Consider the following 15,160-nt stretch of genomic DNA (forward strand, 5'->3'; position numbering starts at 1 on the left):
TATACAGGTGTCTCATGGATTATTTTATTGAAATTATTTTAAGTTAATTTATCAGACAGCTTTGAGAATAATACAAATTATAAGCTAAGGATTTCTTAATACCGGTGGAGACCATAACAGAAAGGGGATTATGTTTTTTGATTTTAGTCTCTTGATATAAAAAGATGCTGGAGAAAAAACCTTGTACATTTTTTGTTTACATGGGCAGATATTAACTGAAGGTGTTCATTGTGAGAAAAACAAATATCAGGATAGAGATCACCTTTAAAGTATATATTTATCACAATACATGGGATAAAAATAGGGATGTATTTTCAACATCTAAAAACTGCACTACAGTACTGAGCGAGCTAAACGTGAGAAAAGTCAAATGTATGTGGAGAAAAATCTGCTTAAATCTGAAATGAAAAATGTCAAAAGTCTCAACTAGCTAAATACAGGCATAATGTTTTAGGTAGAGAACAAACAAACCAAATGACATGTAGCATGCAACTTTTGGACATTATGTTTTCTAGATTCACCGAGCATTAGTAAACCATACAGTATATAGTCAAATTATGTTTAATTGGTCAAAACAGAATAAAGCACAGATCTTGAGATAACACTCATATGAGTGACAATACTGTTTTACTAAAGATTTAGGATCTGATTGCATCATGGTGGGAAAAAACTGGGAGTTTTACCTCAAAGGTTTACTTTCAGTCGGTAAATCTAATGTTGGTAAACCAAACCGGTCCTACTGAATGAGCTTTGAACACAGTCTTGACCAATAAAGATGAGTATTTTTTATTCACATGGAGAAAAGCAGATGTCCATTTAATGTGCTTCCAGCTCATTTGCTTACTCTTTAGGATTACAATTTCTTTATATTTTAAAATGAAGAAATATGCTATTTGAACAACTTAACTCATCAGCGTGGGAATAATTGTTTTAACTTTAGTAAAATTCCAGTCGCCACAAAACTGCTTGTCCCCACAGTAAACACATGTCGGCTTACAGAAGGAAAGTGCTTTGCTTGGAGCTCAAAAGCAATTTTTCTGCACCCCAGGCTGATTGTGAATATACTTCCCCAGGTCTACATATCTGGGAATTATTTTTGCTCCTGTATGTGTCATTTGTATTTATATGCACAATGTGTTGTGTGTATGTGTTGGATTTTTCTTCCATTCAAAATACAATAATCTTCTCGTTTAATTAAATATAATATATGATGTAGGTGACATAATAAGAAAACGGCAGTTTGACAAATGAATGTTATTGTTATTAGTCACTTGTATTACCATGTAACACAAATCTTTTATTCTGAGATAAAAAAGCGCTCATAACTTAAGGGCAAAATAACAAGCAAAATAATCTTGTTTTTTCTTTTGACATAAGATTATTTTGCTTGTTTTAAGGAAAAACTCACTTAATTTTGGCATATTATTTCTTAAAACAAGACAACACGTTTTGCTTGTCTAGAAAATTCTTCCTGATTTAAGAATGTTTAGATATTTAGACTGGAAACAAGTCAAACAATCTAAGTAAGAAAAGCATTTTTTGCAGTGTAGTTATTCCGCAACCCTCTGCCCTTCGTCAGTGTAAATTAATATTAGCTTCTTCCAACATCTACATTATCAGGATGATGAAGATGAAACCAGAGTGGTTATTTCTGCAAGACAATGATCCAAAACGCAAAATGTTTTCTGAGAAAGAAAATCAATCTGTAGAATGGCCCAGTTAACACAGTGTATGTAAGTTAATACATACAACTTTAGATAGTAAAAAGAAGGTGTCCACTAAAGGTGTTACGTCTAAGCCCATCTGTGTAGATACGACGGTTCTCCGCAAGTTTTAGGCTTATCTGGTCTCCTTCTTCCAGAAGAAGACTGACGGAGTTGCTCGACGTGTCTTCTGTGTCTCCGTTACTTGCAGGGGAGTTGTCGGTCACTGCAATCACAAGTTTACCATTCCTTAGCAGTTTCACCCCGGCTGCTACAGCATCATTAGTAAAAAGCACAAGGTTGAGGAAATAAACTCCTTTTGCTGGTGCAGTAAATATTCCTGTTGAGAACAGCAGAAACTTGACAAATGACCATAAGATTGTAAAAGCATTGTATTATTTTTTAGCATTTTTATGATACCTGTGTTGCTGTTATATGCATTGCAGTGTTGCTAAATACATTTTCATACACGAGGGGTGTCTTTTGCAAAAGGGCCAATATATTTCACACCATGAAAAGTTGCCAGTGAGGCTGAAAAGGCTACTTTCACCCTTTCAACCCTTCCTTTAAATAAATAAATAAATGAATTAATTCATTAGAAAAGAGACACACAAGAAGAAAATTGTCAAGCAAAAAGAACAACATCAAGATTCTAAACAAACTGAAGCAGGTTTTAATAAAACTATAATTCTGTAGTACCTTCATTCTTCCTTTGTAGTTCCTTAACTTGATCTTCAAGAACCTGTATCCTTTGTTGCAAGGTGGTGAACTGAAAACATGTATTACTGAGGTCAATAGACTGGCGTGCCTGTACCGCCCCCACACACAGAAATGTAGATATGAGGATTTCCAGCTTCATGACTTCTGCTTTCCGTGAAATTATGCTATAATTTTACAAAAAATACAGTTTTTTTTTTACAGTCAGAGAGTCTTTGAACTACAAATATATTATTATTAACTTACAGTAAATAGGCTGTTGGGTGCAAAGTGTCCTGTCTGGCCTTGTTCATCATTTTAAGAGTTTTGTAGAGGTTAGGCATTTTGTGAATTTGCAGTGCTTGCGACAATGTATTACAAAGTTAGTCCCCATTAATGCATTTAATCACGCATTTCTGAAATACGCATACATGCTTGGTTTTGTGGGGACTTTCCATAACACTGGGCATCACGGTGGCGCAGTGGTTAGCACGATCGCCTTACAGCTTGAAGGTCGTTGGTTTGAGACTCACCTGGGTCAGTTGGCATTTCTGTGTGGAGTTTGCATGTTCTCTGTTTGCGTGGGTTTCCTCTGGGTGCTCCGGTTTCCCCTACAGTCCAAAGACATGCGCTATAGATGAATTGGGTAGGCTAAATTGTCTGTAGTGTATGTGTGTGAATGAGAGTGTTTGGGTTTTTCCCAGTGATGGGTTGCAGCTGAAACGGCATCCACTGCATAAAACATATGCTGGATAAGTTGGCGGTTCATTTCGCTGTGGCGACCCCTGATTAATAAAGGAACTAAGCCGAAAAGAAAATGAATGAATGTCCATAACAATGATTTTTATGCTGAACTAACTGTTCATTCTATTATCGAACCTCAGTGGTGTACACACCCCATACAGAAATTATTTTATATAAAAATACCTTATATATTAGGTCAGGGGTGTCCAAACTCGGTCCTGGAGGGCTGATGTCCTGCAGATTTTAGCTTCAACTTGCCTTAACACACCTGCAAAGATGTTTCTAGAAGAGCTTGATTAGCTAGCCCAGGTGTGTGTGTGTGTATATATATATATATATATATATATATATATATATATATATATATATATATATATATATATATATATATATATACAATGACTCCATTTTAGATAAGCTCATCAATGTGGCTCTGTCTATCTTTCAAGGTTCTTTGCACATGTAATACAAACATGGGCAGTGAAGACCACAAATTAATGAGGCATTTTTGTTAGTGCTGTTAAGTTAATAAAAAACCTTTGCACAGTAAATTACAAATCTGTGCCTTGGAAATCAATCTAGTTTATAACATTTGCTTTAAGTGTCACATAGCAGCATTTTCTTCCTTTAGGCGCTCAGTTTCTTTCTCCTCGGATTTCATCCTTGTTTCCATGATCTTAATCTTTCCTAATTCTTCAATTTCATTTATTCTTGGTAACTTACAAATCATCTGCCATTGTAACCCATCTATTGGGCATTATGATTGTTACAAAAATCTACATTTTACAGATATCAACTGGAGATCACCTTTTTCCCCAAAAGACCTTGTCTCTTCACATTAGTGAGTGCCTACTCTCAAATTAATGTACATTGTTTTACAATACAAAACATACAAAATAGGGATGTACATTGAAACATTTAACAATGGCATTACAGCGTTGAGCTAAAGGAGAGAAAAGTCAAATGTATGTGGAAATTATGCCTAAATTAAAAATAAAAAATTGTTTCAGGTAGAGAACAAACAATCCAAATGACATGTAACATGCGTCTTTTGGACTGAATTTTATTTTCTAGCTTCACCGAGCATTAGTAAACCATAGGCAAATTCAATTTATTTAGTTAAAGTAGATGTTCTCCATTCACACAAGTACAAACACAGCAGATCAAAAGCAGATTTTAAGATTACACTCATGCGAGTGACATTACAAACTGTTGTACAAAAGCTTTAGGATTTAGGATCTGATTGCATCATGGTGAAAACAAAAATTGAGGGTTAAAAAGTTAAGGTTTAGCTAGTAAATCCAGTCTCGTGTCTAAACTGCATAAAACAGACCAGTGCTGCTGATTGAGCATTGAACATTATTGAATACACATAAAGGTGCTGGTGAGTATTTTCTATTCACATGGGGAAAAGCAGATGTCCACTAAATGTGCTGTGATGGTGTTCATTGTCAAAAATCCAGTGTCCAGAATACAGATTCACATTAACTTTATCTCCCTTCTCCAACAACAAAGAAACTCCATTTGAAGAACCAACAAAACCACCGCTTTGCCGTGCGTATGTTGAAATTTCATGCTGTCCATTTTTAAACAGGCCTGCAACGACTGCTTTATCTGGACTTCCATAGGCCTTGGAGAAGAGCCAGAACGCATAAACCCCCTTTATGGGTGCTGTAAAGATTCCTGAACCAGACAGAAAATGTACTCAAATCATTCATTTTTTTAGTAGGTTACATTCACAGCATATGAAGTCATTTATTGTACCTGTGTTTGAATCATAGGCATCTCCGCTATTGAGGAAGATGTGTTTGTAAATCAAGCCATGCAAACTGCTGTGTGGTCCAACAACGGACGCCAGAGAAACAGAGAAAGCCACTTTTGGAACTAAAACATAAACCATTAAATGATAAAAAAAAAAGTAACGATAAAACAGTTACAATCAGATACTTCTCACATAATGATGGATTTGTGTGCACAAAAAACTGGAGCTGACACATTTGGATTTGTTTCCCACAAAAGTATCCAAAATCGGCCCCTAAACTCCTATTCACTATTCCCTAAATTAGTCCACTAAATTAAATGAAAACGAGGGAGTGAATTCAAGCACTGAGTGCCCTGCACCAGAAAGGATGAACCATTCGTGGATTAAATTTTCTACGTCTTGGTCAGTTCCTGTGATTTTTATTCAACACTTAGCTTACTGTCTATAAGTAATGTAAAACGTTAATCTAACTAGTTTAAAGTTGCTGTATGTAAGTTTTTGACTCTTCTAAAGCATAAAAAAACATAATATGTTTGCAGATATTTAAGAAACATGCTAAGTGAACATTCTTGTTTATTTGAAAAACAATGCTTAAGTCAGTTATTCTGCTTTGAAAAGTCTGTCTATGCTTTGGTTCTTTTAACCCGCCCACTGCAACTTTAGCCTATTATATTTCAGCACCCTGGGTTGCTTTAGTCAGAAAGGCTCTCAAAGCATGCGCCTGTGACTGATGTGCGACCTCCGGTGGACAGTATTTAGACTCCAAAATGAGACGCAGTGTCAGAGATTCACATGAGGTTATTAATTTGCAAATAATATAAACATTACGAACGTAAACATTAGGTGAGCAGGTTACATTGTAACACGTTACATGACAAGGTTTGCAGTGATAAGCTGTTTGGCTGTTTGCACCAGACGAAACATGAAACAAATGCAGTCACATGAAACAAATACAGCCATTCAGAAGCACAGAATATGCACTCACTCAATCTATTTATTACTTATTAAACCTCTTCTCAAACAATGCATTATCTAAGGGTTCAGGGGTAATTTTTTACACAATCAGTGAGAGAAGACAGTCTGTGAATGTATCAATGTGACTACTTTGTAGAGCATACTTTAGTGTAAAAACCATTTGCCCAGAGATTGAAAAAAGGTAATAAAGTTGTTAACAATGTTCAGTTTGCTGCACCAAACAATAGATTTGCTTCATAAGACCTCATAAATTCCAGCTAAAAGATCTGCTTTATGTTCTAATGTAGAGAAAAATCACCATTATGACCTGAGGCTGAGTAAATCACACATGCAATTTACATTTTTGAGTTATTTTCACCATTGAGTTATAGTCAATGGTGAATTGTAAATTATAAAAGACAATTAACCCCATTTATAAGTCTTTTGTGAAAATATAGTACTAAAATAGATACAGTACCTTCGTTTTGTTTTATTAAACTGTCCATTTTCATTGTTATGTCAGTTGTTGTTGAACGCAATGTCACCAAGTCTTTTGCTTGCCCTAAAGCAATTCAAGTAATAAACAATGCATTAGTTAATCAGTAAAACCTTTCTGTTGTAAGCCTTACCTTTTTGATTGGCTCTTTTTAAATGTACGAAAATATATAAAAGTCAGTGGCTGTAATCCATTATGTTACCTTCACTTTTTTGAAGTAGTTGATCAATGTGGATTTGTTTGTCTTCCAGTTTCTTTACTTGTGCTAAAATTATAAACCAGTCAATCACTTGACAACAACCACATGAACTGTGAAGATTTAAAAATGTACTTTCAAATAGTCCACAATGTTACAGATTATTATGCTGCAAATATTAAAAGAAAAAAATTGAAACCTGAATTTTATGATAGGACTTGTTATAAGCAACTTTTCATTCAAAAGATTTTTTTCCTGCAATAAAAACAGAGTATACAAGGTGTCACATTACCTGCATTTTCAGTTTTTAGTCGCTCAATTTCCTTCTCCAGGGATTTCATCTTTGTTTCCATGGTTTTAATCTTTCCCAGTTCTTCAAGGATGTTTATATTTGGTGAAAATAAATCATCTGCCGTTGTTGCCCAAACACTGAGCATTATGAATGTTATAAAAATCAACATTATGTATTGTCTGTCTGGTAGTGGTGTATTAACTAAGTAACATTCTGTTAGTAACATTCTTAAAGACCTCACCTTGCGTAATTGTTTAAAAAGGCAGATAAACTTTGGACTGCAAACACTGCATTTGAAAAAATAATTTGTTCTGGGCCACATGGGAATTAAAGATGACAAAAGTGATGTAAATCTATATTTTATTTTCCCAAATGAATAGGAAATGCCATATTGTTTTCCCAAATAAATGATAATAGAAAAAGACACCTTAAAGAGGTGGTTCACTAAATTAAAAAAATGATTTAATCGTTTACTCACTCACTTTTTTCTTGTTTCAAACACTTAAGTTACCTTCTTCTAGTGAACACAAAATAAGGTATTTTAATAAAATATTGGAATTCTGTAGCCATTGAGTTTGACTTCCATGATATTTGTTTTTCCAATGGTTTTCAGCATTTTTCTCGATTTCTTTTTGTGTTCAGCAGAAGAAAGAAACCCATGAAGGTTTGAGGGTGAGAAAATGTATATTTTTGGCTACCTTTTAACAGGTTACCTGGTTTTATTAAAGAGGTGCATTTTTCTTCAAATTTAATTTTATTCAATAGTGAAAGAAACCAATCTTTACAGGTATAGCTTTATATTTGAATATACAAAGCCAATAACAATATATAGTCTAATCAACATATAATTATAATATTTGACACTCACTTTTTTAAAATAATAATTAATTACAAACAAAAATCAACAGACAGTAGTGCATACATGGAAAAGTGCTACACTTAAATTGTTTTTGTTACTAATTGTCTCTTGCATTATTGACTTTTTTTTTATCTTTTCAAGATGATTTTCTTAGCATCACAGCTTCAGAAATATACTTTTAATTATCATATCACTTCTAGCTGGCTCCTCTTGTCTCATCTTATTCTATCTCTGAGGCTCTTCTTGCTCTGCTCTCCAAACAATAGGGAATTATGGATTTAATTATCTGGTCTCTGTATGCAATTGACACCATCTTCTCGATGAGAAGTCTAGGTTTGGGGGAACTCAACTATCCTGTGGGAATGTTTGCGAGTGAATACATGATGAACGAGTGTGAAAAGTGGCGTATTGTGTGCCCTGGAGGATATTGAAGATATCTATTCTGAACTTTGATACCAGGGTTCTGCTAATGGGCTTATGCAAGGCTCTGGGGTATTGACGATTGATATAAGCGGTCATTGCGGCTCAAAATCCCACTAAGCTGGCTGGCTGGATTGAAACGGTGGTGAGCAGGGCTGTTGCACTCAGACTTTGGTTATGGACCGCATACAACTTCCCCCGGAGAACAAGATAATGAGACATTGTGAATTTCTGATCCCTGTTCCAAGGACACCTGTTGAGACTCTACAGCAGAGATCACCAAACTTTTTCCTGGAGGTCCGGTGTCCTGCAGATTTTAGCTCTAACCCTAATCAAACACACCTAAACAAGCTAATCAAGTTCTTACAAGGTATACTTGAAACACCCAGGCAGGTGTGTTGAGGAAAGCTAGAGCTAAACCCTGCAGGGCACCGGACCTCCAGGAACGAGATTGGTGACCCCTGCTTTACAGGCTTTCAAACACACACGTACACAGCTATAGATGGACCCGGGGTGGCCAACCCTGTTCCTAGAGAGCCACCTTCCTGCAGATTTCAGCTGCAACCCATATCAAACACACCTGCCTATAATTATCATGTGGTGTTCAGGTCCTAATTAATTGGTTCAGGTGTGTTTGTTATGGGTAGCAACTGAAATCTGCAGGAAGGTGGCTCTCTAGGAACAGGGTTAGCCACCCCTGACATAGACAATCACTGATAGACTGTCTGAGAGGGGATTTTTTTTGTCTCCCTCTTCTCTAATGTATCTTATTTTCTCTTTTTAAAATCTACCTGTCATCTGACCTGTCTTCCCCTCAATAACTGTGATGTTTGTGTTTGGTCAGGGGGGTCCAGTTTCACTACATGTAAAAGCATATGTGACAAATTAAGGCTTTTCATCATCACCATCATCATCTTAAAGGATAGTTTACCCAAAAGTGAAAAATTGCTGAATATTTACTAGTGTTTTTTATTCTGTTGAACACAAAAGAAGATACTTTTAAGAAAGCTGAAAACCAGTAACCATTGACATTTATAGTAAACTGCATCCAAAATGGTGTAAAGCCTTGGAGTAACGATTGATGACCAACTAAACTTCTCTGACCACATCTCTAGAACTGCTCGATGGTGCAGATTCGCACTCTACAACTTCAGAAAGATCCGACCATTCCTATCTGAACATGCACCTCAACTCCTTGTTCAAGCTCTTGTTCTCTCCAGACTGGACTATTGCAACTCTCTACTAGCCGGGCTCCCAGCTAGCTCTATCAAACCTCTCCAGATGCTTCAGAACGCAGCAGCACGAGTGGTCTTTAATGAACCTAAACGAGCACATGTCACTCCGCTATTCATCTGTTTGCACTGGCTGCCAGTTGCTGCTCACATCAAATTCAAAGCTCCGATGTTTGCTTACAAAGCGATTTCTGGCTGCACTCCGTCTTATCTGCTCTCACTTCTGCAGATCTATAGGCCCTCCAGAAACTTGCGTTCTGTGAATGAACGTCGCCTCGTGGTTCCATCCCAAAGAGGGAAGAAATCACTTTCCGAACTCTCGCATTCAATCTGCCCAGTTGGTGGAATGAACTACCTAACTGCATCAGAACGGCAGATTAACTCACTGTCTTTAAAAAGCGACTAAAAACTCATCTATTTAGTCTCCACTTTCCTTACTAATCTGCAATTCCATCTCTGACTCCTCCACTAACTACACACACACAAAAAAATTACTAATGTTTTGCTTCTTACACTTTCTTTACATATCTGAAACTTGCCTACAGCACTTATTCATTGTTGCTCTTAAAGTTGTGTAAATTGCTTCCTTGTCCTCATTTATAAGTCGCTTTGGATAAAAGCGTCTGCCAAATGACTAAATGTAAATGTAAAATGAAAGATAAATACTTTTGATGTCTATGGTTACCATTTTCCAGTCCTTCAAAATCTTTTCTTTTGTGTTCAACAGACATTTCTAAAGGTTTACAACAACTCGAAGGTGAGCAAATGTGCATTTTCATTTGCTTTCATTGGCTGCAGCTCTGCACAGTTTTGCTCCAACCCTAATGAAACACAACTGATCCTACTAGTCAAGGTGTTCAAGACTACTATGGACTATTAAGCAGGTGTGAGTTGGAGATGGTTGGAGCTAAACTATTCAGAACTGCAGCCCTCCAGGAATTGACTTTGAGATCATTGCTTTACAACATTACATGGTAAAAAGAAGGTGTCCACTAAAGGTGTTCCGCCTAAACCCATCTGTGTAGATACGACGGTGCGCGATAAGTTTTACACTTATCTGGTCCCCTTCTTCCAAAAGAAGACTCACAGAGTTACTTGCAGTGTCCTCTTTGTCTTCTGTAGGTGGGTTATCTGTCACTCCAACCACATGATCATCATTTTTTAGCAGTTTCACACCAGCTGATAAGGCATCATGAGTGAAGAGCACAAGGTTAAAGAAATAAACGCCTTTCACTGGTGCAGTAAATATTCCTGTTGAGAACAGCAGAAACTTGAAAGCTGACCATTACAAAAGCATTGATTTTGTTCCCACACTACATTCTGATACCTGTTGTGGTGTTATATGCATTTCCAATGTTGGTAAATATTTTTCCATATACAATCATGGTATCTTCTGCATAAGGGCCAATATATCTGATGTTATGTGAAGATAATAGTGAAGCTGAAAAGGCTACTTTCACCATTTCTGCAAAAGAATGAAGAGATTTGTTTTAAACAATCAGAAAAGTGGGAAAAATTAGAAGAAAATGACGAGGTAGGTTAAAAGAACATATTTGCATTACACTTTCTAAACTGACCTCTTTAGCGTGGTCAGATAATAATAATTATTTTTACAACACCTTCATTCTTGCTTCTTAGCTCTTCAACATTGTCTTTAGCAGCATATATTCTTTGCTGTGAGGTCATAATGTCATGTTCATAAACTCCTGTGTCTTTTTGGCACCGACAATCTAAAAACACAATTATAATAATTTCCAGCTTTATCAGTGGTCTCATTGAACTTTTCCTAAAACTTCACAAAAACGCAACTTTTATTGAAAAGTTTAAGAGACTTACAAATATTTTCATATTCTCATTGCGATCAAAAATATATCTCCACAATGTACACAGTTTTAGTTTAGGTTAACTTGTTCTGGGGCATTAGCCTTTAAATTAAATTCGGCACATTACCAAATTTATTTTTAATAATCCTTTATGATCTAGTACTGTACTATTGAGAACAACAACAACAAAAAAATGTTACATGGAAAATTACCTTAATGGTAGGCCGTGTTAATCTATGCCTTGGAAAGCAAGTAGTCACTAACATTTGCAGCAAGTATCACTTTAGCCTACCTGGATTTTTTGCCTTTAGTCGCTCGATTTCCTTCTCCATGGATTCCATCCTTGTTTCCATGATTTGAATCTTTCCCAACTGTTCAATTACGTTTATATTTGGTGATAAAAAATCATCGGCTGCTGTAGCCCAAATATTGAGCATTATGACTGTTGTAATCAACATTATTGTTCTGTCTGGTAGTGGATAAAAGTTGTGTTGTAGTAAAGTAAAATTGCAGTGGAGTTAGTGGAGCTATTTATGTTTGTAACAGACCAAAACTTGCACAGTTTATTAAAAGGACCCATAGACTTTGGACTGCAAACACTACTAAAAAGAGGCTCCTCCACAAGGTCAAAAATGCATGTACTGTAGACTGTATTACTTGTGGGGACATTTGGCCATTTTAAATTAGCTTCAGAACAGTATGTTGACATAATGTTGACTTATTTTTTATCTTTTATGAACTGGTGTCTATAATGTTAGAAGTCTTTTGGCAAGTTCACAATGTAAAATGACCATCGGACATGCAATTTCAGTGCTGAAAACATTAAGTTTGGAAAGCCAAGCTGTCCTGGCTCATTGTAATAAAAAGACTTGATTAAATGAATCAAAGTGAAACTGGACGGGCACGATGGATGACTTTGTCATTAACAAAAAAGCTGTTTAAAATAGGCTAAGCTCTTTTTTTTTAGTCATCAATAAGACATCACTTTTGAATATTTTACTTTTATTGAGGCTCACAGTTTGTTTTGCCCATTTGTTTTGGCCGTTGAACTGAAGTGGCCATAGTGGTCATTTCAAACTAAATGTTATTCGTTCTTGTTTATTTTGTAGATGACTGACTGAAAAAAATCATCAAAATACAAATGATAAACTAAATTCAGTTTTTTCCCCCATGGATTTCATCTTTGTTTGATATTAATTTTTCCAATTCTTCAATGATGTTTATATTAGGTGAAAATAAACCATCTTCCATTACAGCCCAAATATTGAGCATTTAACTGTTAAAAATATCAACATTATTTATTTGTTTTGTCTGGTATTAAGTAAAATTATGTTAATAAATGCTCAATTGTTTAAAAGGGCCTCATTTGATGCAGTCATTTATTCTAAGTCACATGGAAATTACAGTGTTAAAATACTGTGAAATAAAGTTTCCAGTGTTAAAGATTTATACATTAATAATATTTTTTCACCTTTTCACAACTCTCTGAGAAATTCAACCTCCCCCCTTCTAATATTTTTAGGGAGCCTATCTTCAGGTCAGAAACTATGTCCGTCTAAATATTCCAGATTTAAAAGTTTTATCTTTAGAAGGCAAGTTATTTGGCTTATTTTTAAACTCTTCAGAGGCTAGGGGCCTAATCTCTTTATTTGTAAATGCTTATAAAAACAAATCCGATTTTTCTTCTCTTCATTTGAAAGTTGCTTGGGAAGAAGACTTAGGGATTTCAATATCTGAGACTGATTGGGATCAATGCCTTTTTTTCTGTTTATTCATGTTCCATAACTTCTAGACACCATCTTATTCAGTACAAAGTTTTACACAGACTTCACTTTTCTAAAACAAAGCTTGATAAATTCTGTCCCTCGGTTTCCCCCACATGTGACAAGTGTAAAGCTGCTGACGGTACCTTAGCACATCTTTTTTGGTCCTGTGTTCAAATTCAGAATTTTTGGACACAATGATAGCAATTTTTGGCTGGTCAGATTTTCTTGAGACTCTGAACCTAAATGTACGGTTACCTGTTCAGTATGGCATGATCATAGCTTAAAAAAAGTTATCCTTTGTTTTTGGAAAAAAATCTTAGGCCTCTTTTTTCTGACTGGCTTCTCAGACTCACCTCCACTTTACATTTGGAAAGAATAAGATATACCACCTCTGGGAACTCTGCGAAATTTGATAAAATGTGGGATCCAGTCTTTCTTTTTCTGCAACACTATAAAGACTAAGGGTGTCGTTTAATTTCTGAAGAATTTCTGATTTTTCCCTACATCCATGCTGTCTTTTTGTAGGCCATATATGTTTTGTATGACGCCATTTTTTCTTGTTTCTTGCTTTATTTTACATTTTTATTATTTTACATATTTTACATCTTTGTTTTTCAGTCTGCAAAAATTATAATCAAAAAAATATTTTAAAATATGACATTTTAATAACCCAGTATTTTCAATTGAATTTCTGCGCTAGCTTGCCACTGACGGAGCTAATGGTTACAACCGTCTTTCATCTCGTTTTACGCTTGTACAACTAAATTAATGCTTAAGTTTATTTAATTGAGTGTGTTGTCATTACATTACAATATTGATAATGTTAAAACAACCTTGGGAAATTTAAAATAGTCACATTAAGTTTTCACCAGAAGTTTATTGTTGGTGTAACACTTTCCTGAGAAAGGCTTTGAATATGGACCAGTGAAATCAGAAGCCTAGATTCGTCTGCAGAGAACCAGGGTGTCACAACAATAATGAACCACTCACACAACGAATAAGGTTTTTAACTGATTGTATTGTCTTGTATTTAATTGTAAAGTCTCAATTTATCAGCAAATAAATCATAAGAAACAAAAATAAAATTGTCACAAGGTACAAAATATTCAATATCAAATAAAATAATAAAATAATGTTTCACAAATGTTTCTCTTTTGATTTCAGGTTTCAAATCCAGAATTTATACAACAGGTAAGTATATTTTAGGTAAGTATAACCACCTTTACTCAATACTGTTGATGTAATATAACTAAAATAATCCTATGTTTTCACAGGTTTCACTTTCAACTCTTTTCAATTTCTCAGAAAAAAAAATAAATAAACTTCACTCTTTATCAGTAAAACAAATTTCCCTTGTAAGTAAAGAATTCAATCTTGATTAAATAAAATATTAAAGAAGTTATTTTCTGAATTAATTTCTCAATTTTGTGTATGTATTCTACTTCTCTAATCTGTGCGTTTAAAAAAAAACTAATAAACAAACCCAAACCTATTACCACTTGGTATATCAACAATAAATGAAATAACGAACCAATAAAACAGTTCACTTGTAATCACTTCACAGTTCCCTCTTTTCTTTCAATAAATTCAGTTTCTTAAAAGTCTTTTCTTTTCCTGCAAAATACAGTCAGTATGTGTATATTCACCTTTTTAGTGAATATAAAATATCTCAAGGAGCAACAACGAAATGTCTGTCACTCAGTTTCTCCTCTGTGAGTGAATCCTTTTCCCAAAAGAAATCATTGAACGACTGTGTGTGCTTGTAGTTCAGTTTCCTACCGTCCTGATCGGCAACAAGTATCAGTTTCACACAATGACAATTTGAAGTTCGGTTCGTATGGCTCGCCAGTCCCAACCCCTTTAGCGAACACAGGAGTTAGAACGAATCCAGAATCCAATAAGCTCCAATCCCAATCCAGCATCAAATCAACAGATCACACAGGAGCACAACGATGGCACCAATCCAGGTAAAGGAGGAAAAATAAAACAAACAAACAACAACAAAAAAAAAACCTGACCTTGAAAACAAGGTCACAAAATCATCATTAATATAAATTTCATAACACACATGTGGTATCTATTACAGCATCAAAATAGGAATTACATTTCACATATAAAACCATATTCACATTTTCTTATAATATCATTAAGAATTAAATGAACTTATAATACATATTCACTTACATTTGACTTACAATGAGCACTATTTCTAATACA

At 35.1% G+C, this 15,160-nt stretch overlaps 2 protein-coding genes and 1 pseudogene across 13 annotated transcripts; all 3 read right to left on the reverse strand.

Moving 5' to 3' along the window:
* Positions 1 to 10: 10 nt before the first annotated feature.
* Positions 11 to 3,925, reverse strand: LOC141378593 (complement C1q tumor necrosis factor-related protein 3-like; annotated as a pseudogene). Its single transcript, XR_015478756.1, has 3 exons — positions 3,752 to 3,925; positions 2,124 to 2,254; positions 11 to 2,043 (listed from the first exon to the last, which is right to left on the reverse strand). The product of XR_015478756.1 is annotated as a complement C1q tumor necrosis factor-related protein 3-like (transcript).
* A 227-nt stretch (positions 3,926 to 4,152) lies between these two features.
* On the reverse strand, positions 4,153 to 7,046 carry cbln10 (cerebellin 10). Its single transcript, NM_001040333.2, is given in 5 exon segments — positions 4,153 to 4,826; positions 4,908 to 5,027; positions 6,338 to 6,421; positions 6,558 to 6,620; positions 6,844 to 7,046. Coding segments are annotated over 5 exon segments (720 nt in total). The 5' UTR covers positions 7,013 to 7,046; the 3' UTR covers positions 4,153 to 4,542.
* A 140-nt stretch (positions 7,047 to 7,186) lies between these two features.
* cbln14 (cerebellin 14) lies at positions 7,187 to 11,718 on the reverse strand. Of its 11 annotated transcripts, none has more exons than XR_015477385.1 (6): positions 11,470 to 11,718; positions 10,974 to 11,084; positions 10,682 to 10,819; positions 8,818 to 10,605; positions 8,593 to 8,663; positions 7,187 to 8,429 (listed from the first exon to the last, which is right to left on the reverse strand). XR_015477385.1 is itself a non-coding variant. In NM_001361240.1 (6 exon segments), coding segments are annotated over 4 exon segments (699 nt in total). In that variant the 5' UTR covers positions 11,636 to 11,716; the 3' UTR covers positions 9,076 to 9,160; positions 10,008 to 10,065; positions 10,108 to 10,321.
* Positions 11,719 to 15,160: the final 3,442 nt, after the last annotated feature.

Source organism: Danio rerio, chromosome 2 (assembly GCF_052040795.2).
Source record: "Danio rerio strain M-AB ecotype USA chromosome 2, GRCz13ab, whole genome shotgun sequence".
Lineage (NCBI taxonomy): Eukaryota > Metazoa > Chordata > Actinopteri > Cypriniformes > Danionidae > Danio > Danio rerio.

Coding starts and splice junctions, on each gene's coding strand:
- cbln14 (XM_087238458.1), bottom strand. CDS start 11,635: ATGTTGATTACAACAGTCATAATGCTCAATATTTGGGCTACAGCAGCC. Junction 11,085..11,469: donor ACTAAAGGCAAAAAATCCAG/GTAGGCTAAAGT, acceptor TTGTGTTTTTAG/ATTGTCGGTGCCAAAAAGAC. Junction 10,606..10,681: donor TGCATATAACACCACAACAG/GTATCAGAATGT, acceptor TGTTCTCAACAG/GAATATTTACTGCACCAGTG.